The 25578-nt window shown below is 41.7% G+C and overlaps 1 protein-coding gene across 2 annotated transcripts in view; it reads left to right on the top strand.

Annotated features, from left to right (window-relative positions):
* The window catches only part of SOX5 (SRY-box transcription factor 5), a 611279-nt gene that overhangs the window by 296453 nt on the left and 289248 nt on the right, over positions 1-25578 (top strand). Inside the window, exon 1 of one of the 2 annotated variants that reach the window (XM_082064630.1) lies at positions 16634-16725. The exons of the other annotated variant lie outside the window; for it this stretch is intronic. Within the exon in view, the coding sequence (XP_081920756.1) occupies positions 16688-16725 (38 nt within the window). The 5' untranslated portion in view covers positions 16634-16687. Of the gene's footprint in view, positions 1-16633; positions 16726-25578 lie in introns of those variants that run through there. 2 annotated transcript variants of the gene reach the window in all.

Below are 25578 nucleotides of genomic sequence, written 5' to 3'. Positions count from 1 at the left end.
ACCAAAATCCAAATACCACACCCAAACAGCATGTCAGCTACCATGTCCACCACTGTTAGCCTCATCTCTTCAGAACAGCCATAAATCCAAAAGAATGCAAAGTAAGAGAAAACACTGAGTTTTCCTCAAATTAATGTTCATGATACTTCCAGGTCATCCAATAAGTAGTATTCCATTGCCTTGCACCATCTCTGCCTTTTTAGTAATGGATGATTGATGAGACGACTCCCGAGGAAGCTGCAGAATATGGCCCCGGTGAGATCCACCTCTCTTCTGAACTTTCGTCTTGGTTTCCACAAATCCCTGCCATGTATTAGAGAAGTTAATAACATACTAGCAGTGATTCAGAGAAAACAGAGTCTCTTGATGAGAGAAATTGTGGCTGTTGAGACAATTGTATCACCAAAGGAAAACTCTGGATCCATTGTCAGTTTTTAGATATTCTGTGCACTTATGCAATAGTCTATATTTTGAAAGCGCTGTAAAAAAAACCCAAAACAAACAAAACCAAAACCATTAAGTGATTCTCTTGGAAGCCCCACAAAACAGATACTTTTTTCAGAGCTGAGATACTTAGTGCTAGAGTTGACAAGACCTTGACAATCTGAAAGAAGCTGGACCAGCACTGGCATTATGAATTGTGGAATTCCTACCCTACAGCACCTGTTCAAACTATTAGGCTGCTCATCTTTGCCTCAGTTACATTTTCTGTATGTAGAAATTACAGGATATGTATTTTTGGTGGTACATGTTGAAATCAAAAAGGGTTAATTTTGTAGTTGAAATGGCTCAGATATTACTGAGTGTCTTTAGAGTGTTCATTTGAGTGTCCTGATGATACAATAGGACTTAGCTCATACCGTAGTGCTGCTGTCTTATGTTGTCTTGGCTGAGTGTGTTGTACTGAAAGAACCATGTGGCGAGTTCTGCATATATCCTAGTGTGGTTTGACAGAAATACTTGACAAAAATTAACTGTTGCCACTCCTTGAACATCTGTATGGCTTTGAGCAGATATTAAAGCTATAACAACTGTGTTTTTAGGAAACAAAGATACTAATTGCAAGGGATTGCTAAATACCAAGGTACATGCTCTTAAGTTTGCATGTATTTCCAGTCTGTTTTCTGTCTGGGAGTTTTATTCCAACCACATTTACTTTCTTTAGGTAGGGAATATCTTGTTCTCTTCAATTGGAGCTTCACTTAGGCTCGTATCTGCAAGTGTTTAAAGTGAACAGTGACAGAGCCTAAGTGCTTAAATGAAGTCTTGTGATCCCAGAACCTCTTCTTAGCTTCTGTCTACCCTGATTGTGCTGAAAATTCCCAATTGCTTGAGGTCCTTCACTTAAAGTGGACTCAGAAGTGCTGCTATCTTGACAGAAATGAATGGTGTAGCACCTCAGAGATGTCTTCAGATCCACAAATTAAATGCTGCTTTGTGTCTCCTCTCGCCAAAGGAGGGTCAGATGCGTGTTTCCTGCTTTTGAGGTGAGTGGCCCAACCACTAGACCTGGAGAATCTGCGATCGGCTGAGATCTGCAATGTTCTTAATGAAATTGTTCAAACTGGCCAGAAAGTATAAAAGACCAATTTGGATGCAGAAAGAGATTTCTCTCCTAGCTTAATGAGTTAGGTTATGAAACAATTTTAATACTTCATCCATGGTCATTTAATGTAAAATGAAGGAAGAGGCCATAGAAGATGGTCCAGAAGCTGGGGGACCATCATCTTGGTTTGCTACCTTACCAGCCATGCTAGCGGATCGTCATCATAGTACTTAACCTTCCCATTAGGGCAACAAAGATGATGGAGTGGAGCATCTCCCATATGAGGAAAGGCTGAGGGAGCTGGGTCTCTTTAGTTTGGAGAAGAGGAGACTGAGGGGTGACCTCATTAATGTTTATAAATATATAAAGGGTGAGTGTCACGAGGATGGAGCCAGGCTCTTCTCGGTGACAACCAATGATAGGACAAGGGGTAGTGGGTACAAACTGGAACACAAGAGGTTCCACTTAAATATGAGAAGAAACTTCTTCTCAGTGAGGGTGCCAGAGCACTGGAACAGGCTGCCCAGGGAGTTGTGGAGTCTCCTTCTCTGGAGACATTTGAAACCCTCCTGGACACATTCCTGTGCAACCTCATCTGGGTGTTCCTGCTCTGGCAGGGGGATTGGACTAGGTGATCTTTTGAGGTCCCTTCCAATCGTTTACATTTTGTGTGATTGTGATCAAAGTGCGAGAGCTGCGGGCATTGCCCTCCCTTCTTCCTCTTCTGGTGCTGTTCAGAGGAACTGGGTGGTCCCTTCTCCTCTCCTGAAAGCAATGGCCTGGTAAGATCAAAACGTGGAAAATACTGTCAGATTGTGCATCTCAAGGGGACGGAGCTGTTCCGTGGTAGCAGTGCATTCAAACACCAGTGGGGGATATTATTTAAATCTTGTCCTCACTACTTCCTTATTGACTGCCACGAATCAGTCTCTGGGTAGTGCGTAAGGCACCTAATTCTATACAGTGTATAAACTTTTGTGTGTCACTGGGAGCAGTGCATTCATGTAGGAACAGTGTGTTCCCACTCTCGCCTCCATAGGGAAGGTGCTTGTGATACCAATTTCTGTTTGGTTTAGGTACTGGAGGTTTTGGGTAGGTTTTGTTACTGGCATTAGGTTGTTGGTTTTGTCACGAGTGGGTGACGTTGTAGGGCCTATCACCAGGCTGCCAACAGGGGCTGGCAGCTCCCTGGGGACCAGGAGCTGTGGGGGCTCCCCCAGGCCACTCAGGCAGGGCCTGAGAGGCAGGACCTGTCCCACCACCCCCGCCAAGAGCAGGACGGGGGGGAAGGGGGCACCAAGGGGGTGGGCAGGGGCAGTCGGGCTCTCAGTGCCCCCCAGGCCCTGACACCTATCACTAATCTGTAGGTTAGACCTGCTGCGTAGCAGCTCCACCAGATGAAAATGGTTCATTTCTTCCTGCTTTACGTTTTCTGAATAATCTAACGATAGGTTTGCTTTCACATCCTTTGAGATTAGTCTTTATTTCAGACAATGCTTTCAACACTAAAAGGGTCATAGAAATAGACAGTTCCTGAGAGCTCAGAAAGAAAAACTGCTAGTCTCCCATCCTTCTCCCTCCCCCAAATTATTTGATAATGGAATGGGAAGCTTTCCCATAATCTTTTGCTTGATTTTTGCTAATACGAACCTGTCAAAGATCGTGGCATTTCCTTACTGTGTGATGTGGAGCCAGCTGGAACCAAATAATCCACCCACGTCTTCCATCATCTTTGTATTCTGATAGGAGCTTCTGCTAGGCAGAAATGAGAAAATAACTGTTATTCCATCCTTGCTGTCATGGTGGCTACACTGAACCCGTTTCCTACTTGGCTGAAGTTTGGCCAGATCTAAATAAATGTGACCAGACCAAAAATAATGGGGTTTCTACCTGGAACTTATACCCTACTTTTATGACAGTTCAAGAAGAAAGTAATTTAAGAAATTACACTTTCCACTCACTGCCCCAAAGAAATGCTTTGAAGGATGAATTAGGAATATTCTTCCTTTAGCTTGAATATGCAGAGATTTGGGTCTGTAAAAATACCTTCCTTCATCCCGAACCTTACCCCTGCAGAAAGGAGAAATACGACTTTTATGTGAGCATGTGGTCATGTTTACCAGAGAATACAAATAACTTCTCTTATAATTCAAATCGTACTCTTCCTAACAAAAGCATCTACAAGGGTGAGCAGCCAGTGCATCATGCAGCCCCTGAGCCCTTTGCTTTTGCGGGAGGGAAGAATCTTTCCCACTTTGTTTTCCCATTTCCAGACTCTCTTTTGGTCTGTATTGCATCTCTTTTAAGCATTAATGTTTTGCTTATAACATCTCTCCAAGTGTAATCCATTGCTATGGACCCACCTAGTGACAGCTTTATAGATTCTTTGTGCTCATAAAGGCACTTCACACTTATCTTTTAATGATTTTTGTTAGGTTTGTATTTTTGTGATGTTTGAAATAGATGACAGTACGCAAACTGAATGCTTTCTGAATACTTCTTTCATTCAGCTCTGTGTGTTTAAACACTGAAAAAACAATGATGCTTATGTGGTTACCCATGAATAAAGGGAGAAGACCTCAAATATTGTAGATGTATTTTAGATCACCAGAAGTAAGAATTGTCTGTTGTCTAAATGTGAGGAAACTTTTACTCACCAGTATGGGAATGATGCCACGAGACCTACACATGTTGCTTACAGGGATCTTCTTCTGTATCGTAGCTGACTCAGTGAACATGGTAGGTCCGAAAACTGCTCTAGACAACCAAACTGTAAAGAATTGGGCAAAGTGCTAAGGCTCGCAGTGATAATCTACTGCCTCATTGCTTTGTGCAGTGATCAATTAGATTTTTGGGCAGCCAGCAACAGCTCAGCAACCCCCGACTCTTCAGCAACTGATGCCGAATATCTGAATATTGTAGGCAGGTGCGCCTGGTTTGTGCAAAGAGTGACTATGTGCAGTCAGGCTACTGCAACACAGATGGTTGGGATTCACTGTCCACATGATCTGGGATCCAGTTAAGCATATGTAATGGGCCTGTTGCCTTTGTACTCCCCGTGTAGCTGGGGGTGAGCCTCCTTTCTGTTATTGCTGGTGTTCATTAACCTGCACATCTGAGTAGCCCAACAGATTGTTTCTAAGAGGTTTTGCTCACTGTGGTCCTCCCCATATAGTATACTCTCTGTGTTATGTTAGGAACTGAATATTCACATATGAACAACTGTGGTACCCAGATTTTGTGCGTAACCTTTAAAAACACAGCACTAAGAATTTTTCATTGAATATCCCTTATTTTGGGGATAGGTCATGTTACAGGTCCTGTATGGATATCAGAAAGAATGGCAGGGAGACAGTGTATATTTACCAATAGTGAAAGCAGCTAAGATTCTAATGCAAGAAAATGTTTTGTAAGGTTTATAAAAAATACATATTTTTAAAAATTAAAAAATAACCTGACAGGTTTTGGTGAATGTTGAAACTTTTCCATCTTGTTTTCCACATGCTTTCTCTCCCACCTATGAAGACAGTGCAACCTTTGCAGAACAGTCACACAAAACCCTGCAGTCAGATTTGTGAATACAGACTCACAGAATAACAGAGTGGTTGGGGTTGGAGGGGACCTCTGGAGATCATCTAGTTCAACCCACCTGCTAAAGCAGGTTCACCAGAGCAGATCTCACAGGAGTGTGTCCAGGCAGGTTTTGAAAGTCTCCAGAGAAGGAGACTCCACAACCTCTCTGGGCAGCCTGTTCCAGTGCTCTGGCACCCTCAAAGTAAAGAAGTTTCTCCTCATATTCAGATGGAACCTCCTGTGCTTCAGTCTGTGCCTGTTGCCCCTCATCCTGTCACTGGGCACCACTGAAAGGAGTCTGGTCCCATCCTCTCAACATCCACCCTTGGGATATTTATAAACGTTGATAAGATCCCGTCTCAGCCTTCTCTTCTCCAGGCTGAACAGACCCAGCTCTCTGTCTCTCTTCATAAGAAAGATGCTCTAGGCCCCTAATCATCTTCATAGCTCTCCACTGGACTCTCTCCAGTAATTCCTTGTCCTTCTTAAACTGGGGAGCCCAGAACTGGACACAGTACTCCAGATGCGGCCTCACCAGGGCAGAGTAGAGGGGGAGGACAACCTCCCTCGACCTGCTGGTCACACTTTTCTTAATGCACCCCAGGACACCATTGGCCTTCTTGGCCACAAGGGCACATTGTTGACTCATGGTCAACCTGTTGTCAACCAGAACTCCCAAGTCCTTCTCTTCAGTGCTACTTTCCAGCATGTCAGCCCCTAACCTGTACTGGTGCCTGGAGTAAATACAGACCATTGGATCATTACTAAAACATACTGTATTTCTCCTCATATGGGCTAGCCCAACCATCTTAGGTGGTGGCTTAATCTTGCAAAATCCGTGTCCCAGTTACCTGATGCAGGAAGATACAGTTCCCTCAGCTTTAGAGAGCTGATATCATTTCATACTTACTTGACAAAGACAGGCTCCGATTTTATAGGCTGCCATGGCAAGTCAGTGTATGGTGAAAGTTATCAACCCCTGAAGGTTTACCAAGTTAAGGTGATGGAATTGGTTCCAAGTTGTTTGAAGACTTAGCTTGTACACCCAGTACACAGTACTAGGAAAGGAAGTGTGCTGTTGGAATAGGGGTGACTTAAAATTGTAGGATGTCATGATTAATGCTAGCTAGAAATGCAAGAGAACCCCAACCAAATCAAGCATAGCGTCTTGAGGATGGGTTGGTCTGCTGAAACTGCAAGGAGTAAATTCAGATGTTTTCTAAAATGCTGTCCACATCAAGTTTGTAAGTAATTTTTCCCTCAGCACTGTAACACAGAATAATAGTTAAGGATTTTTTCTTCAGTATTTTAAACAGTATAATAGGTAGGAAGGATAAGGGTTTTGCTGAGAAACAGAATTATTTCCTTGTCTTATTCTATCATAGAAGACTTAAGAAGGAAATCTAACCTGTAGCCATTCTTTCACAGTATTAAGGATTAACTACTGTCAAAGAAAAAAGCGAAGGAAAAGGAGGTGCTAAACCCATCAAATGACAGAGTACCAGGTAAAGTTAGACATATCAAAATGTGCCACTGGAAATTGATGGTCAGCTCAAATAAGGCTGCTAACTTAATATGTAGTCTTTCCTTTAATTTTGGCTTCTAACCTGTAGGGTTGGAGAAAGCAATTTTTCTGGTTCCCTTTAATTGAACAGTAGAATTTATGCTGAGAATTAGTCTAATCAATTTTCTTTCCTTACTTGATAAATTGGTTGAAATAGTAATAAGTAGTAAAATTAGGAGACATATAGATGAGCATTGTGATACTATAGCTATCCATCAGCATTGCTTTTGTAAAGAAAAATGATGTCTAATTGTAATAGCTTGCACTTGTCAACAAATAGTGAAAGACAATAATTAGATGGGGGCGGAGGGAACACTTTAAAGAAAGTTTTTTGAAAAAGACCTTCACAAGGGGCTATTAGAAAAGTGGTAGGATTACTTTCAAGAATTAGTCCTCTGAGGGACAAAAGGCAAAACTAAATGTGTATTATCAGTGTTTGGTGCAGGAAAACTACAACAGGGGTATCCAAAGTCAGAGTGTTGTAGGTGGCATTTCGCATATATGTATTAATGAGTTGGAAATGATGGCCTTTCATGTAATTAAACACATATCCCTGGTAATGTCATGGGTGTTTTTTAGCGGCCCTCTGTATCATGGCCCACGAATCACTCCAAAAGCTATGATCTTTTTAGAGATTGTGGTCACAAAGCTCTGCACAGTTGCTTTTGTGCCAAAGGCCTGTCCTGGCTGCATACAGCAGGTTTTAACTTTGACAGAAGTATTGGAAGCCTCTGAGAAATATATGGCAAGTTAGTAAAACAACAACAAAAAAAAAGGTAGGTGTCTCTGTCTCCTTTTATTTTCCACTCAATTTGCACTTCTGGAGACACCTGCTGCCATTCTGTTGCTAGCTCAGAATTCATTAGAAAACAGGTTTCACCTGTGACATTCTCACATGTGAAATCTGTGCTCAGATTTTGAACCAGATTACAGTCAAGAAAGGGCAGTGGCTACATGCAAATACCAGGAGAGATGGTTGACAAGCTTGATCATGGGGGGTCAAATGCTAAAAAGGTATGTAAAAATGTGGCTGTGTTTCTTGGAAGAAGTGTCAAAAGAATATCTTTGATATCAGATGTGGTAACATTCACTGTTTCCGCATTTTTACGTTCTTCTGTGTATGCCTCAGGCTGTTAACATGCAGAAGTTATCTAATTTATTTTATTTTATTTATTGGACAGGGGTCAGGCACCTTGTAAATTATGGACTGCATTCTTTGTGAATCAAAATATTTAGGTTGCTTTTGAGGTTCAGTCTTTGGCATCCTGTCACTAATTACTTTTACACAACTCTGAAATAATGACAAAAGGAAAATGCATCAACAAAGAAAGAGAAATAAAACTTTGTAAAACAAAACAAAAGCCACATCAGAAATAGAAAGTGTTATTTAAGGGGGAAAGCGGGTGACCAAATGCGCGGTCTGGATTTGGTACAATGTTGCATGGCAAGAGAAGAGACACTAAGCTTTGGACCTGCTCCAGGGAGAGAAAAATTTATGACATAAGTTTTCTTTGATAAACATTCCTGAGAAACTTCCTTGTGTTTTAATCTTAATGAATGTTTGTCTCAAACCAGTGGTCTCACTAGTTTTGTTCTGTTGTTGGCTGTGTTTTTCTATATCCTCTTTCTGATTATTTTATATTCTGAATATACCTCGGTGACAACTGTTGAAGATCAGTCTTGCTTACAAGCTAATTGGTAGTAGAAGGTAGTCATCCCTGTATCTGGATTGCATTAGGGCTTTTGAAGAGTGTCCCCAGATATTCTGATTTTCCTACACTTATGCTTCAGAATACTGTAGCAGTATTTTTTTTCAGTTTTTCCCCGTACAAGGTGTAGAAGCATTCCCAGGGGCCTTCAGCATGCTACCCCAGCAATGTTTCTAGCTTCTAGCTGTTCCGTGTAATGAGACGCAAGAAGCAAGAGTTAAACCTCCGTAGAAATAGCAGTAACAACAAGCCATCAGTCTGTTTTATACCCTGCTTGTATGTTTATTTCTCTGTGGTAGTGGCTGAATTGGAGTCTGTGTGTTGGAAGCAGGAGTTCAGCTTTTTGCTTCGACAGAACCAAATGACATTAGTTTTGCTTTTGCTCAAAAGTGGAAAAATCACTCATAAAACTGCATCAGAGCGTAGTTAAAATAGATGAATGGGTATGGTATGCTTTTGTAACTTTATAAATGAAACATAACTCTACATACTCATTGGCTGCTGTTTCAGTGTGCAAGGTGTAAGATAGCAACGTGTTTAATAACTCCTTCCCTTACAGAGATGCATTTAACATCATTAGAATCATTGCTTAATTTACAGTTTGATCTTCCCAGTGACATGTATAACAAGTTAAATATCAGTAGAGTGCATTTAATAAACACTAATTTGTACTAATCTTATCACAGACTGTATATGTCATGTAGGGAACTTGTGTGTGGTAGAGTAGAAAGGGAATATATTTACGAATATGTTCTGAATTTACAAACCGTGCATTTTAGCATCTGTAGTTTTGAAACACTTACTAGATAGCGGTTACATGAATTCTTATGATCATACAGAGTAAAACAGAATAAAGCAGATAAGCAATTTGCAGAGTGTTCAGATGTTACCTTTTTGTGTTCTTTGTCTAATTGCAATAGCAATCTAAACTGTAAACTGATTTAGATAGAGGATATTTCTTACAAAAGACCTAATTCTTCACCATTCTTTCAGTAAGAAGTGAATATAAAATGGAAATATAATTTGGGAGTGCTTTATATTCTCACTTTTCCTCTAATCCAATGGAGTATATATGAAATGGAGGGCAACCGTGAATTGAGCTGTATGTGTTTGTATAATGCCTACTGCAAAAGAGCTCAGGCTGGTGAGCCGCGAGTGGCTGCTCTCCCTGTGCTAAAAGTGTAACAAACCAGCATAATGGCACTAAAAGGCAGCGGCTTCTAGTGCAGAGAAGTGGACAGGAGACGTACCTGTGGACGTGGAGAATTTTGGTCGCAAACACCAGAGCAAACCTCAGGACCAGAAGCGGAAGGCTAGAATGCCTTCACAAAGCACGTAGGACTAGGTGGTGTGGATTATTCCAGGATGCCCTTGTGCTTTTGTTATAATTGCATGATGCTTGTTTTACATCAGACAACCAATAGAAGCCAGTCTGTTTTAAACGCACCATCCTTGGTGCACAGGTTAGGAAGAGCAGACTAAAGTGGAAAAAGCAGTTGGTTTAGAAATACAGAGGCAAAATGTGATTGCTCTCACCCCGTTCGGTGGAAGAGTTAAAAAATAGAGACAGAATTGTTATTGGGGAAGTGCTGAGAATGTGGTGATAAAACCTGCAAGAATTATATTGAGAGCCACGCAGAAAGGCCCACTGGTTTAAGCAGAAAGATCTCAGTTTCAGTGCGATTGGAGTCATGCTCAACAATTGGTATCTAGTTTTAGAAACAGATCAAAGTTGTGCTGTTAGGATGCTTAGGTTCATAAGCTCATGTTTGGCTATAAAATTTAGGTTGCCTATTCGAAAGAGACTGAATTTCTGCCAACCACTCCTCCGCACACACACTGAGGGAAAAGGGAGCGATTTCCGTTTGGTGGGAGTTGGTTATCTGTATGAAATGAGTTGGGGTCATCATTGGGTATATTGTGGCAGGCATTTACATGTTCATAGCAGTCACTGGAAATGACACCGAGGAGGAACATTTCTGCTGGCGTTGTCATTTAAGAGGCTGAAGAGCGGATGGGCACTGACAGGAAACAGGCCTGTCACTCAAGAGGATCGTCCTGACCAGGGTGGAAGTAGGGAACCTAGACTAGGGGTAAGGTGAGGCTGTGGGCTTCGGTCGGGACGGGACGTTCTTGGCTAAATAACTGCGCTGAAAAAAGAACGTAGTTTAAAAAAAAAAAAAGACTTCAAACAACAGGTTCTTATTTTAGTAACGCTTTACGTTCAGAACCTTAATGAGAAACCGTAAATTAAAAATCCAGTTTAGCTTCTTAAATAATTTGAAGCACAGTTCCTATCCATGGGTATGCTCTCTGGTTTTGTGACTATTTTTTTAAAGCTGTCCTGTTCTTTTTTTTTATTTTTCTTTTCAAGCTGCTTCTGTGCAGACCAAAGCTACTAAGACAGACATTAAGGGGACCATGTAGCTAACCAACAATATAGAGAAATAACAAAACAAGATGTACCCAAAATAAAGGAACTGGGGAGGGGTGATGACACAAAATCAGGAGTGTGTTGTCTCTCTAATTTTTCTCATTTTGACAATTAGAAGTTACTTTTTTGCCAAAATATAAGTGTAATTAATTTAACTTCAAATGTGTTTATATCTACGACTTTTATATATATAAAAAAAAAAAGTTTACAGATGTATTAATTTTGAGGTTCTTTTACCCTGGCTGATACAGAGTTGGCAGGATCAGAAAGTGCCAACCTCCTTTTAAAAAAATTATTAGGAACTTTATTGTAATATTTAGTGACCCTGAGGGAAGTTTGAATTCAAATTTTACATGAAGGTTCAGATTTCTTCCCTAGGGTAGTGTTGGTTCTCTTTTACAGGGAGGGCTGCAGATGGTAGGCCCCTGCTGAAGTCGCAAGCAAATAACTGATAAATGAGGGCTTCCCACTTGCAAATGAGATGATTTTACTTTTCCTTGAATAAATTCAGTAAATTGAAAAACTCTAAATAGCGCAGAAATTTCAGCCCTCCAGACCGCCTTCTCCTTCTCAGATTTTGCTATACTATATTCAGCACCCAGTTTTGCCAACACCGAACATGCCTGATGTGGCATTTACATTCTTTAAAAAAAGCATAGATTAGTTATATTTCTAAGAGTTAACTTCTTCTCTTGACACATGTACTTAATTCCCATTAATGGAAATGGCAGCTAGGCATGCACACTGAAAGGAAAAATCTGTTCCTAAGCATATGATCCAAACTGCATTGTAGCTAAACATTTCCATACTCTGAAGCACTCATTATTTGCGAGATATTCTTCATAGTAAAAGCATCAACCCCATTCTATTGTCCCTCCACTCTCTCCTAACCTGTTCCAAAACACCCTTTCTTAGAAATCTTACAGATTTGTTCGTAATATTGCAGTTGTTTTGGATGTGTGCCTAAAAAAGAAAATCCATTTAGGATCTTCAGAGTTTTGCATATTTTCTGTGAGAATTTTCCAGTAAATCATTCTGTGGAACATCTTACATTTCCTTGGACTTTGTAGGTCTCTATTATTACAACGTACAGTGGAAACAACAAAACCCGAAAAGCTCTTTCATTTTTTTTCCCCATCACTTCCTTTACTTACTGTATTTCATCATCTGCAAAAGGCACTAGGCTAAAGTGCTATCATTTGATGATTTGGAAAAAAAAAAAGTTTAGTTTGAGGTTTTCCTTCTGCTAATATGCTTGTATAAAGACCTGTGGATTCTGTCTACGCAATATTTCAGAGTTCTGGTATTTCTAACTTGAGCTGGGTGGATAATTTTTGTTTCATCTCTTGAATGGAGAACCACAATAGCAACAAAAAACTTCAGTTAAGCACAAAAAATTAGATAGGAGCTTTCCCCTCACTCAAATGAAAATCAGAGTGTTTTTTTTTTGTTTAGTTCAATCCAAATTGTCCTCTTTTACCTGGACTTGTTTGTTTTGGGCACCCCTTTAAGGAAGCAAAGCAACAGAAATGCAGATGAACTGAACTGCTGGAGAGCAGCGGGGGCTGTTTCATTTTTCCCATCAGTTGAAGATATTTGAATTTATATCCTGAATTCTCAGTTTGAAAAGAGAATTGAGAGAACTGAACGTGGAGATTGTGAGTGGGTTTTGTAATTACGTCCCTCTCAGTAAATAGTGGCATCAGAGCTTCCTATTACTAGTCAAAAGTTTCAGGACAAGATAAAAATTCCTATGTTAAAAACTGGACAGTTGCGTATTACATTTTCTTCTTTCTCAGTCAGTGGTTATTTATCCCAGTTCCTCAGTTTTTCCACTTTCTGATATGATAGCAGCCTTTGTAATATGTCCTGGCAATTTCAAAAAAGCAAGCCTTCAAGTTAATAGGATATGATTTGTAGAAAGGTTTCAGAGGTGCCCTCAAACCATTTGTTTAATTTGCTCTTTCTCCCTCTTGTGATTGTAGTTGAACTTACTATGAGAACACAATTTTATCAATAGTCTAATCAATAGACTGAGCCAATAATAACAATACAATGATACAGTGATAGAATACAATATTAATACAATAGTAACAGTAACTTTTTTCCCTCCTTTTTAGACCCAACTCTGTTCCCCCCCACTCAGCTTGGAGAATGAACTCAGTAGTTGCAGAAAACATAAGATGAAGGAAACCAGGAAGGGAGGAATAGGTACCTGAGCACAATATCAGTTGAGGTGAGAGTAAATATCAGCTAGGGTAAGGAAAAGAAAGGTTCACATCAGAAGCACTAAGGGGAATGATTTCTTCTTCCTTTCTTCTGTTTCCTCTCCTCACCTCTCCCTCTTGCTCAGTTATCTCTGTTTTCTCCCCTGAACATTTATTTGCCTTTCCCCCCCACACACATACTTTTTATTATGGTTCTTTGTACATGTCCTTGTAAAGCCGGTGTCCTGTTCCATAATTCCTAATGTTAATGGTGATTGTTCGGGTTTATAATCATATTAGCTGAGAGCCAGCAACTCAAGGGAGCTGCATTGTGCTAGGCAAAATACCATTTTGGAGGAGTATGTGATCATTGCCTTGAAGAAGCTCAAATAGGAAATTACATAGGAAGAGGTAAATACATGTGGACAGATGAGGGAAGGATGTGGTAGAAGAAGGACAGTTGTGGAGCGGAGCCAGCTTGAGAAAAAGATATGAGGTTAGAGAGCTGAGTGTAGCTAACATGAAGTTAAAATATGGTAGTCCTTTTTGGCCATATCTGTTGAAATTTTTTTGAATATAAGGTCTTCCTAATTTTCTTCCAGTTGGGGCTTCTGAGTAGTTTCTCTCTGCAAATATCTCCCAAGGCCAGGTGTGAGGAAATAGGGGAGGCAAATCAAAAAGTGGCGGAGAAGAGAAGAAACAGCATTTATGGAGAGGCAATGGCGCATCAAGGAAAAATAAAAGATTGAAAAAAGGGGTCTCACAAATATGAATACAGCAATGAACTATGATTTAACCAAACATTAGATGTAAAAATAATGCTTTGGGAGGGGAGGGAAGCTACAACATACAACTTGTTTCAGCAACTTAAGGACTGTTGTCGACCATGAGTGACACGAGATCTTTGTTTCTCATCCTTTTGCTGGAGTTGGCTAACTCTGTCAACTTGGGCAGGATACTAAGCCTGTCTGCATCTCAGTTTCCTTATTTGAGGCCAAATTCTCCTACTAAGTAGCCTCCTACTCCACACAGAGATTTGCTGATTTAAATGGAGCCCCTGCAGAGTGAGATACTTTTCAATACAAATAAAGTTTTGGAATCAGCCCTAATTATATTTATTACCTGCAGAGGAGTAATGTGAGACTTCATATGGTTTGAGACCCTCAGATGAAAGAGAAAGTATTTGGAATTGTTCTTTTTAATCATCTGCTGCCCTTTCAATGTCTACTTCATAGCAGTCCTGAAAGGGCTAGCTACTAAATAACAAATGAAAAATCCCTGTACATATTAACTAGGTTTGTCAGACTCCTATGAATGGACCTCTGTGGAAAATATTATTTGCTAGGGGCTACTGAAGGAAGTCGGTTTACCCTGCCCCACAGTGAGGAGCCATTAGATCCACCTCATGCCAGAAGTTGACAGATTGTACGTGACTCCGCTCCGAGCGCCGCGGTGGCGTAAGGCAGACTGGAGACAGCCTTCACGGATCTGCTTTTATGAACTGTGATGAAGGTGCCTTTGCAAACTTCGCTTCGGCGTTTTGCTTCGTGAGTGGTCGAATGTTCTTTGGGAATGATGTGCAGAAGTTACAAGTGGGTTTGCTACTTGTGATTTAAAGATCAGCCCAGACTTCTTACCTGATGATGCCTTTATGCCAACACTAGACTAGCCCTTGTGTGAGCCGGCTAGTTTATAACATATGCATTGAAAGGGAGAAAGGAGCAAATTAAACAGCGTAGCTGTTGGATATTAATAAAAATAATCATATTTTCTATTTAGAATTTTCTTAAGCTAGCGGGCATGGAAATGTTGAACATTTTATGGCCACTCTGTGTGAATATGTGTATTTCAAAAAGTAAACTTGCTTTCTCTGTGTCACTGGGAGGTAGGGATAAGAGGGGAAGAGAGGAGGCAGTGGACCTAATCAAACTGTTGTGGGGTCAAAACCTCGTGGTTTTTAAAGGCCCTTAATGTTGTCCAGCTGCAAATTAAAGGAGGGGGAAAAAAAGAAAAAGAAAAAAGGAATCAGGGCTGGGAAACTGGAAAGAATGGAGTATAGATATGTGTTTGTGTGTGGGTGTGTGTGCTAAAGAACAGGGAAACAGTTTTTGGGTTGTTTTTTGGGTTTTTTTCTCCTTTCTCTCCCCCTCGTTACTGGGAGCTCAGTGCCAGGCTGGACACGGGCCGTGCAGACTATCGAGCCATTGTGCGCTCCGCTTCCAGAGTAGCCCCCGGCTAATCCCCGGGGCTCGGAGGGGAATTTCCCCGCGGCGTTCTGTCGGCCGCTGCCCCCCCGCTTTTCCCGCCGGGGCGGTGCAGCCCTCCCCGTCGGAGCGGGATGCGGGCTGGGGATGCGGAGCTGGCCCCAGGGGGGCTGCCCAAGCCTCCGTCCCCCCCGTGTCCGAGGCCCGTTACCTGGTGTCTAGAGAAGTGGAAGTGGCGCGGAGGCTGCGCTGCGCTCCGCCAGCCGGCCCAAGGACTCCGCAGCCGCGCTGCGTCCACCGTGTTATCAGGGGTGTCTGGGCAGGGGAAATTAGAGCCATCCACAGAGGAGGGGACTCCTCTTGCTCGCCCAAAGTGTTGTGTGGGGAATAAAAAAAGGGAGGAGGGGGGAAGTAAAAAGAAAACAAGAAAAGCCCTAGCAGAGGAACGGAAAGTTTATTTTTGTTGTTGTTTGTGAGAGTGTGTGTGCGCGCCCGCTGTTTTGGCATGTGGCTACCTTTTCCCTTGCACACCACAGGGCTGTTTGATGGAGTTTGGAGCTGAGGAAACTTTGGTTTTGTTGCCAGGACGGTTCGCAGCACTTTGTGGAAAGCAAGAGCTAACAGTGAGACCGACAGAGTGAGTGACAAGTTGTTTACAGGTTTCCTTGAAGGGGCCTCTGCTATATTTCAATCTGTCAAAGTTGCTTTTCTTCCCTCAGAACAATGCCTGATTGTTGTGCGGGGTGGTTGGTTTTTTTTTTTTGTGTGTGTGTGTTTTTTTTTTTTTTTTTTCCCAAAGAGAGAGAAAGAGGGAGCGAGAAAGCGAGAGAGTGGAGAGGGAGGGGGGGAGAGAAAGGAATGAAAACTCTTCGGAGCACAAATGCCTTTGGTAACATTTTTATGTGTCTAATCTTTTCTCCCCTATTTCAACTCCGAGAGAGTTGATAACTCTTTCAATTTAATCAGTCTGCTCTTGTTTTATCTTCTTTCTCCACTGATCTTCCTCAGCGCAGGGGATTTGCTCCTGGTTTGCCGGGTTAGGTGGATTGTCGGGCTCTCTTTTTTTTTCCCTCTCCTCCTCCCCCCTATTTATCCCACCCCCCCGCCCCCCCCGGGTTTTAGGACATCGAGCGAGTTGACTTTTCCCGTTCCGCGGCGGCGGGCGAGCAGAATTAAAAGGCAAGGACGGGCACCCCGAGGTTGCCCAGCGCCCGGCAGCCGCTGTGGGGGGAGCTGTGCGAGCAGCCTGCTGCGAGGCGCGCTGCCCCTTTAAGAGACTGGTCAAGGAGTCCTCGCTCAGAGCGAGCGAGCCGGGAGGGAGGGAGAGGGAGGGAGGGAGAGGGAGAGAGAGAAAATCAATCGGTTTAGAAGGTTTGGACTCACTTGACAGGTTCAGTTGGAGGCGACCATAGGTGGCTGCTGTGACAAAGGGAAATTGTGCTTTTCCAGCATGCTAACTGACCCTGATTTACCTCAGGAGTTTGAAAGGTGAGTCGAGTTGTTGGGGCGGGGGGGCCGCTGCCTTTTGCGTTTGGGGGGGGTGGTGGTGGTGGTAGTATCTTCCCCCCCCCCTTTTTTTTTGTTTTGTGTTTTGTTTGTTGTTGTATTTTTTTTTTTTTTAATTTATATGAGCACGCGTGTTTGCGCGCGTGTGCGCGGATCGGCTGCCCGCCGTGCAGGCTGGCACACGGACACACGGGGACGGGCGCGCAACTCTGCGCTTGGCAGCAGGCCGGGGAGATGCTCCCCCCCTCGGTGTCCCCGTCCCCCCCCGCCCCCCGAGCGTTACCTTGGCTATTCAAGCGGCGTGTCAGCTCGCCGGGCGCGGGGTGGGGGCGGGGCAGGGGAGCCCGGCGGGCGCCTCCGAGCCCCTCGCCCGGCCGCCCCGGCGGTGCCGCCCCGGCGGGTGCGCCCCCGGCGCGCAGCTTTGTTCCGCTGCCTCGGAAGCTGCCGGTGCCCGCCCTCCCAGCCCGCTCTCTCCTAACCCGAACCGGCCCGCCGGGGCACACCGAGCGAGGTGCCTTCTTCGGCAGCGCCTCCCCGCCCCTGCCACGGGGACTCCCCGGGCGGCTGAGGATGCCCGGGTGGCGGGCGAGGCGGGGGGTTCAACTTCACCTCACCCTCCCGTCAAACTTGGGAAGGCGCTCCGCCGAGCACATGACCTTTTGTTGATCTAGTAGGAGCGATTATTTTTAGGCAAGTTAACATCCCGGCCCTCAGTCGGGAGAACATCCTTCTGCTTGAGAAGGGAGACAAAAAAAAAAGAAAGAAAAACCACAAGAAAAAGAGTGAAACTCCTGCCTCCAAGTTTTAGCCGTCACCTCTCTCACAGAGTGTCAAGAGCGGGGTTTGGGTATGACGTAGGCGCACCCGTCTCCCCCGGCCCGAAGCAGGAGCCATCCCTGCCTGGAATTAAGTTTTTGCTGTCACTGGCGACGGCTTGTGACCTCCGGGAGTTTAGTCCTTGTTTCATCCGATCTGGCGCTCCTAAGAGGTTTTGAAGCATTTTTTTCAGGCACTGGTACACACATCCATTGATGATCCGGCGTCCCTTCCCTCCAGCTTCATTTTGAAAGGTTATTAATAGTCCCTTGTGCGGCTGCAGTAAGCAGCCCAAACTTTCATTTCTAAGCGGTAAATAAAAGAACGCCAGGATGCGCGTTACTTAGGTTTTTCTCATCTTCGTGAAAGCTACCTCCTGTATAAACATTTGGTTGTATCTGACTATGCAATACAAGCTAGGTGCTAGACCAGCTGGTTAAAAATATGCTAAGTCAAGCTGTTCATCGTTGAAACCTACTGAATTTGATAGTAAAGGCATAGAAAAGAAGGCAAGATAAAAACATTTTAAGTGGGCTGAGGAACACACATGCAGAGAAAGGACAGGAAAGAACACTTGAATTGAAAGATCGGAGAAAAATAAAATTGGGAAATGCAGGAAAGAAGTATTTTAACGCTTTCAATCCTCGCTGTGCAACTAGAACACTTCCTTACTAGAAAGTAGAATTGGCATGGTTGCACTGCTCCAAGGTCATCTTTAATGCAATTAATTTTCCATACTTACTTGGAATACTTGAAGTTTTTCTTTGGTTTGTTATCATTACAATAATAGAACGAAATCGGTTTTGTTCATGTGCATTGTATTAACTTAGTTCAACTACCTGAGGAAAAGGTTACTGTTTCTGGTGTCGAATCTGATCTAGCATTGTGATCATGCATTTGCCTTGTTCATACAATTAATACATTGAAATATTTCATCTGCTTCACTGAGATTATACATGGAAATTTGTAAGCAACCTATTTCGATTATTGTTTGAACTTTGTGATCAACAGAATACTTGTAAATTCTGTGAGGCAAAATGAAGTCCTTTCATTTTCTTATTGGAGGACTTTTTTAATCTGAAGTTTCTCTGCATTCTGAATATATATTTATACTAATTTAATATATAAACAAATGATTTGGGAGAAAACATATTCCTTACAAATAGAAGGAGCTTCTCTACTCCTTTTCTCCCCAACCCCCCTCCTCTAGACATACCTTTCATTTTCAGAGATCCCATCTTTACTCTTGTAAACATTCTAGTTAAATAATCAATACGCTGCTCTCGTTTTGCTATGCAGATAATAGCAAGCAGTAGAAAAGGAAAGCAATAAAAATGAACCTCAGGATGTATGATTTTTAATTTTTTTTTACAATTTTCCCTCTGCAGTTGAAATTTGTAATACAAACCAATATCTCTGTTAATCATTACCATTTGTTTACATTGTGTGTGTTTGACTATAGTTACACACACATACATGGAGTCGATACTGTCCATGTAACATGTGTTTTTGTCAGAAACCAGCCATGAGGACACGCTTTCTCTGACATGCAGATGCACAGACCCTCAGACACACACATGCTCACAGAGTTTGCATGTGTATATGCACACAATGCACAGATGATTGTTTTTTAGATGATTGTGGCAGACTATTTTCTGAGATTCTCAGTAAACACAGTTCTTGGAGCACATTTCTGTAGTCGCTGGGATCCAGCACATCGTATCTGCCTGACCAACTTCAGTTTTGCTATTATTTCCATCTCCCACTATCTTAAACTTGAACAGCAAATTACAAGGAGGTAAAGATTTATAAAGCGAAGTTGTTCGCAGTTCATATCCCAGAGTGTCTGTATGTATCGCGGGAGGTTATTCATCTCTCCCTGTCGTCTCTCCCATGATGGTTCAGTGTATCCTGGTAAACTGCTCAGAAACTTTCAGTCACCCCAGCTGAAGGGATCCGAATCAAGGGGACTTGTCTTATGTGTCTGTGGCCATTACCGGGGCACTCGCGATACACGCTTGGAATGAAAATGATCCTCGGTGTCAGACGAATAAACATTCATTAATTCATTCAGCATGACTAGTAAATTGCAGTAGGTTTTGTGAATTAGCAAGTATAATTAATTACCATACCAAAAATGAGAGCGTTTTCGTCCTTGAGTGAGAAGTTACTTGCACGTCTTTATTTCTGTTTGTGGCGGTTCAGCTGCTTGATTGAGAGGAGCATCAGAATGTGTACGCTGAGGAGGATGATGTTTGCAGAAAGGTTGTAGCGAGAAATTATAACTGTAATCTGCTCCATTTGTTACACAGGGAAAGGATAACTTCTGGGATGTACTTTGTGATGTACCTGTGGCACTCTGAATTGGCTTTAAAGGTCTCGAAAAGAATAATTCACTTGTTATTTAGCTTTTTGTGTGTGTTTTGTTTCTTTTTTTTAACAGAGGTGTCATTATACTTGAATATAACAAGTGTGGCCACAATAGAAAGTTTACTTAATTGAGTAAAAAGGTAGAGATACTGCATCATCACGACAGCTGTGAAATTTACAGAATGATAAAATCTCAGAAATGCCCAACATAAAGTTTTAATGTCTTAATAAAATCTGATAAATGAAAAATAGATAAAGTGACTGCTTAACAACGTCCCTAGTGTATGGAATGTTCTTAAACCCAAATTAATTATTGCATATTTACATTTCTCTGTAGACTATGAGACAGGCTACGCTGGGCATCCAGACAGAGTGCCATCCTTTCTATTTCTCTTTTTCTTTTTTTTTTTTTTTTTTTCCTAATTTTTAACGTCCCAATTCCAGGTAAAGAGGTATGCAGTGTTTGTGGAAGCAAGAAGGGTGGATTAGTGCTTCCATAGGAAAAAGGGAAGAGCTATAAAAGACAAAAGGCATGGATGGGAGCACGGGGATGGCAACAGTAGAACAAGTTTAACATTGATAGTCACCAGTTCTATGTACTCGAAACATTCTCTTGTTCTAGCGACTCGCTTGTACAAAGGAAAAGCTCAAAGATGTAAAGCAAGCCTCTGCTTTGAGGAAAAAAATATACTTAGCTGCTTCACTGCTGCACTGCACGAGTCATTTCAGACTCCCACTGAATTTATTTTGGGGTCGTACCAACACTGTCAAATGGAGAAATCATTTTCCTAAAAGGAAACTTTGCGTATTCCTAAGTGCTTTTCTTAGCTAAAGTTACCCTAAAAGCTTTCTTCTGCTGCTGCGTTTGCTGAGAATTTTGGAGAAAGAATAATACCTTTTTATTAACTGGCTTGCTCAGAATGACGTCCCGCTTTCCTAAAATCTACCTGTAGAAGTAAGAGTGATTATTCCTTCATTTAAAGAAAAACAATGGGATTTCTTTAATATCGGGCTGAATAGCTTTTACCTTCCACTGAGATGTTTTGAGAATTATTGCTTACATTTGTGGGTTTAGGGGTCTGGAATCTGAAGAATAAATACAGTGCCACTTAAAAGTTTCAGATATTGTTTTTTTTGCAGTGGTGAAAATTAACATGATTTTATTTCTCTGAGATAAGGCTGAAGGAATTAATGCATTTGCAGACTACTCATTAATGTCCTGCATGCGCTAATTTCATTTGTTGTGCTTATGCTTAGGGAGGAAGAAGTTGACTGTTACAGATTACGGATTTTAATGAACATCTCAATAATTTACCAGTTGCTGAAATTGTGAACTAGACATGGAAGGCAAAAGCTCAAATGAGAGAGCTGATGAGTGACACACCAGCCCGCATAATTCAACTGTTGTATTCATTGCATTTGAATCAAATCGGGAGTTTGGCATTACTAATTCTGGGTGGCTGGCTCATCATATGCATTCAAGGAGTTAATTAAAACACACACAAACACATACACACGCTCTCCCACCAAGCATCTTGCGATGTTTATGTGCATAGTGTGTTTGATTGGTACCTTTAGATGGGAGAGGAATTGTTTTCCCTTCTCTTGCTGTCCAGATATCTTAAATATATAACTAGTTTACAAAATATTTACTACTTCTCAGGGAGCTTTTAACAAGCATTTATGCCTTTATCATTTAGGAGCCATATAGTGTCTGGTTGAGTTACTTAAATGTGAAGCTCCCTGATAGGATAGGCGTACATGTCTGTGTAATGTAATATATCTGTAGCTATATGAAATACACTTTTACTGTATTTATACAGGAAAAACAGTATCTCCTCCCAAGGTAGATTTATAGTTTCTTTGCATGTTTTTCATACTATACTTAAAAAAACCCCTCCTTAATGTTGAATAGGATACCTGCATGTTTGCATGTCAAATACCTCTGCCTTCGTCTTGCAGAAATCAGATTGATGTCCTCTTGTTTTTTGGGGTTTTTTTTTTTTTTTTTTTTAATTTATTTATTTCTTGCTTAGGCCTGGTTATAGCATAATTAACTTGTAAGTGGAAGGGGAGAAACATGTTGTCATGTTGTACTTGTACACACTGGAAATATTCAATGCCTGTGAATTTTGCTACTGTAGGCAAGAGAAAAGCAGCGTTCACAGCAATTAATCAATAGCTGGAGTGTGTCTCTGCTGATGGCAAGGAGTTTGGTTAACAAGTAGCATCCTTAGAAGCAAAGCGCTTTTCCCTTTTAAAATATCTGTGGATTTTTAACGTAGAAAACGTGCAAAGTCTCCTGCACTTCCTACAAAAGTTAAAATTATGCTGTATTTGAGCATGTTAAAAGCTGCGCCGCAAATTAAGCAAATCTTGCCACCTTACGGTATTACCTAAATCAGAACTTCTTGAACTTTTGAAGCGGGTTGCGTTTTTCTCTCAAGCGTTCGGCTTCGGGCAGCGGGCGAGCGATTGCGGTGCGCTGTACCTGACGGGGATTTACGGCTTTTTATACCTTTCCCACCTCCTCCCGCGGACCCCCCGCTGAAACCCCGCCGCTGTCAGCGGCCATAAAGTTTTCACCCACGCCTTTGCTGAGGGTTACGAGGCTCGCCTGCGGTCTGACGCCTGGCCCGCCTCTCCCACACCGTGCCAAGGGGCTGACTTGCTCCAAGGGGCTTGTGCCTCACCCCGGGCCAGGCCTGGCCCCGAGCCCCCCGGCCTCTGCTCCAGAGACGCCGCTTGGCACCTCAGCGCCCAGCCCAGCCTTCGCCAGCCTGAGAAGCCGGGAGTCTCGAAAAGTTGTTCCCGAGCCCACATGTCCTTGTGACAGTGTGAAGTTCTGCCGCGCGGTAGTTGCCGGGAGAGAGCGAATTTGGAAAAGGTTTTGGAAGAATTTTGGTGAGCGCTGTTTTGCGGGGGCCATGGTACTTGAAAAGAGTGTAAGGAGTGAATGGAAATTGTGAGATGCGCAGTGGTAATTCAGAGAAGCTATTTATCTCTTTTTTTTTTTTTTTTAAATTTAAATTTTTTCAACAGAGAAGGAAACCAGAAAGACGTGGTTTGCTTGAATCATTAGATGCTAATGTGAACTTCAGGAGTATTAGAGGTGGAATTGGGGGGCTTGTTTGCTTGTTTTGTTTTGAAAGAAATTTGCAAACGTTTTCCTGCCCCCTATTTTTGATCTGGCACGGCACTTCTCTTCAACTTGGCCTTTTGTCACCTTGTTTAAGAAAAAAAATAAATTTCAACGCGATTAGATTTGACTTGTAGAACTCTGAGAATTGAAGTGAAAATCAGAGAAACCTTTGGGCTCGTTTTGAAAGTTTGGAATGGCTTTGACCTTACTGCCCTTAAAAGTATTGTGGGAATGATCAGGTAACATTTCTCAGTTCTCAAATTGTAAGTATATTTGCTATTTTTAAAATTTATGTTTGATATTCCACATTTCCTTTTTATACTTCGCCCCAAAAAGATCAAGTATGGAAATTCGTATTGGCAACTGCTCTTTGAGATCTATAATAATTTTATGTTATTTTGTTTTGCCATGTACTTCTGCTTTTGTGTTTTCTTAAGTTCATATAGACTATCTTCATTGTGCGTAGTTTTTTTGCTTTGTGTTTGTGTTTTGTTTTTTTTTTTTCCCCTAGGGTGTGGGTGTCTGCATTGCTATTTGATCAAAATATATCATAAAATGTTACCTTAGTGCTAATTTTCCTGTGTGGTTGTATTACAGTCTTACTACTATGTAGTTGTTTTTGTCTTACTAATCTTAACATAATTTTATTACTTTTGGGGACACAAATATAAGCAGAGTGAATAGAAATTTAATTTTCTTGTCTGAATAATCAGAGTTCTTTTTAGTGGTGAGAAACTCTGTGTGCGCATGGGTATGTGCTATTCTTGCATATTTACGACCATTGTCTACATCTAATGTTCTTCATGAACTTTGTAGCTCTAATGAAAGAAGACCAAGGAATGTAGTTTATGTAAAGAGAAACCCATATAGTTTGTCCTGCTCTTGGTTTCTTTGGTGCCGAGATTGTCATTTTCTTGATTTTTTTTCCTTTTTTAAATTATTTTTTTAAGAATGTGGGACTGAGAAGATGCCCTGTGTTTCATCTCACAGGTTGAGCATGGGCAAAGATAATGTATCTGATTATAAGCTGGGGTTACGTGCCATTGCCAACTAAATAGATAGACCATAAAACCAAAAGTAAGGAAAATGCTGGTGGTTCTGAACAATCTTTATTTCTTTTTATTCCTTTTTTTTTAACCATAGTAACATGAGAAGATATTACCAAACTTTTTTTCCAATTAAAATGGTGAGCCTAAAAAACGTCTCAAGAGTATGAGTACCCATACGTACAGACACGTTCATGTTTGTTCTCTATAGCTTGGTATGGCCATTTACTGGGTTGCATTAAGTTGCTTTTTCTTCAGTTTGTGGGGAATCCTGAGGAGACTGTGCTTTAATAGAGTGTGATGTGACTAAAACTCATCACCGTTGGAAAGACCCAAGTGCATACAATTTCTGCATACAATTTTTATAATTTTGAGGTGTTCCTTGTTTCAAGAGAGAGAATGTTAAAAGAAGGGTGTGAAGCCTATGGTGTCTTCTCAGCTTTTGGGGTGGCCAGTTTGGGTTCGGGTTGAGAGGAGCTTTGTTCTGGTGGGGAGCATTGGCTGCTGTGCTTCTGCCCATGCTGGGTTCGCCTGGAGAGAAATCTGTTTTCAGAGAAATTCCCTTAGTGGCCTCATTACATTCACTTTGTAAAACAAGACTGAAAACATTTTATCTGAAGGTTTAGTCAAGTTTCTATTCATAGGGTTTTCTCCCTAAATTTTGATGCTGTGGTCTCACTGGGGTAGAGGCTTTTTTGGATAGAAATGAGATGTGTGGGAAGGTGATGGTTGGAAGGGCGGAGGGAAGGATGTTCTTACCCGTTTGGCATGTCTGTTAACAAACTGGGTCATTTTGTTGTGTTGTATTTACATGACTTGTTCCTGTGCTGGTGTGAAATGTGAATCACCAAAACATGATGATTATTTTAAAAAAATAGGCTAAATGAAACAAAACTGAAATAGAACTGAAAGGCTAAATGAAATCAAATGAAAACAGAATATGCAACATTATTCCTTTGGTACAGTTCCCTTCTGCAGTTGCTGAGTAAAGCCAAATAGGTTTCTTTTCCACTCTGTTAAAAAAATATCCAGGCTTTTGAGTTTGAAAATCTCAGGAACATGTAAAATACATATTTCTCTTTGGATTCAGCCTTTGGTTTGTCTTTTGTTCATGGTTTTTGAGGTTTAAGTAGATATTTACAGTCAGCGTGTTGTAAAGAAGGCTCTTGATTCTCATCTTTGTCGAAATCTTATGAACATTGAGCTTGATTCTGGTTTTGCAACTGAGATTAGGATTTGGCAGAATTTCTCAGTTGGAGACTCTCATCCTTTGCTTATGTTTTATAAGTTCTGCTCACTTTTGCTGTTCTTGCCCAAACTCTGAAATTAATTGTGTGACTTGGGAAACCACGTTAGGCTATGGTGTTTGCATGAAGTACCATGCAAAGTACGGCAAAAATACCGTGCCACTCTCAAGTATGCCATGCATGTCTTTCATAGATAATCTGCATGTGTATTAGT

Source organism: Streptopelia decaocto (genome assembly GCF_964273445.1).
Source record: "Streptopelia decaocto genome assembly, chromosome: 1".
In the NCBI taxonomy this organism is placed as follows: domain Eukaryota; kingdom Metazoa; phylum Chordata; class Aves; order Columbiformes; family Columbidae; genus Streptopelia; species Streptopelia decaocto.
The sequence above is the reverse complement of the archived record's forward strand: the minus strand, read 5'-3'. Positions and strand labels throughout refer to the sequence as shown.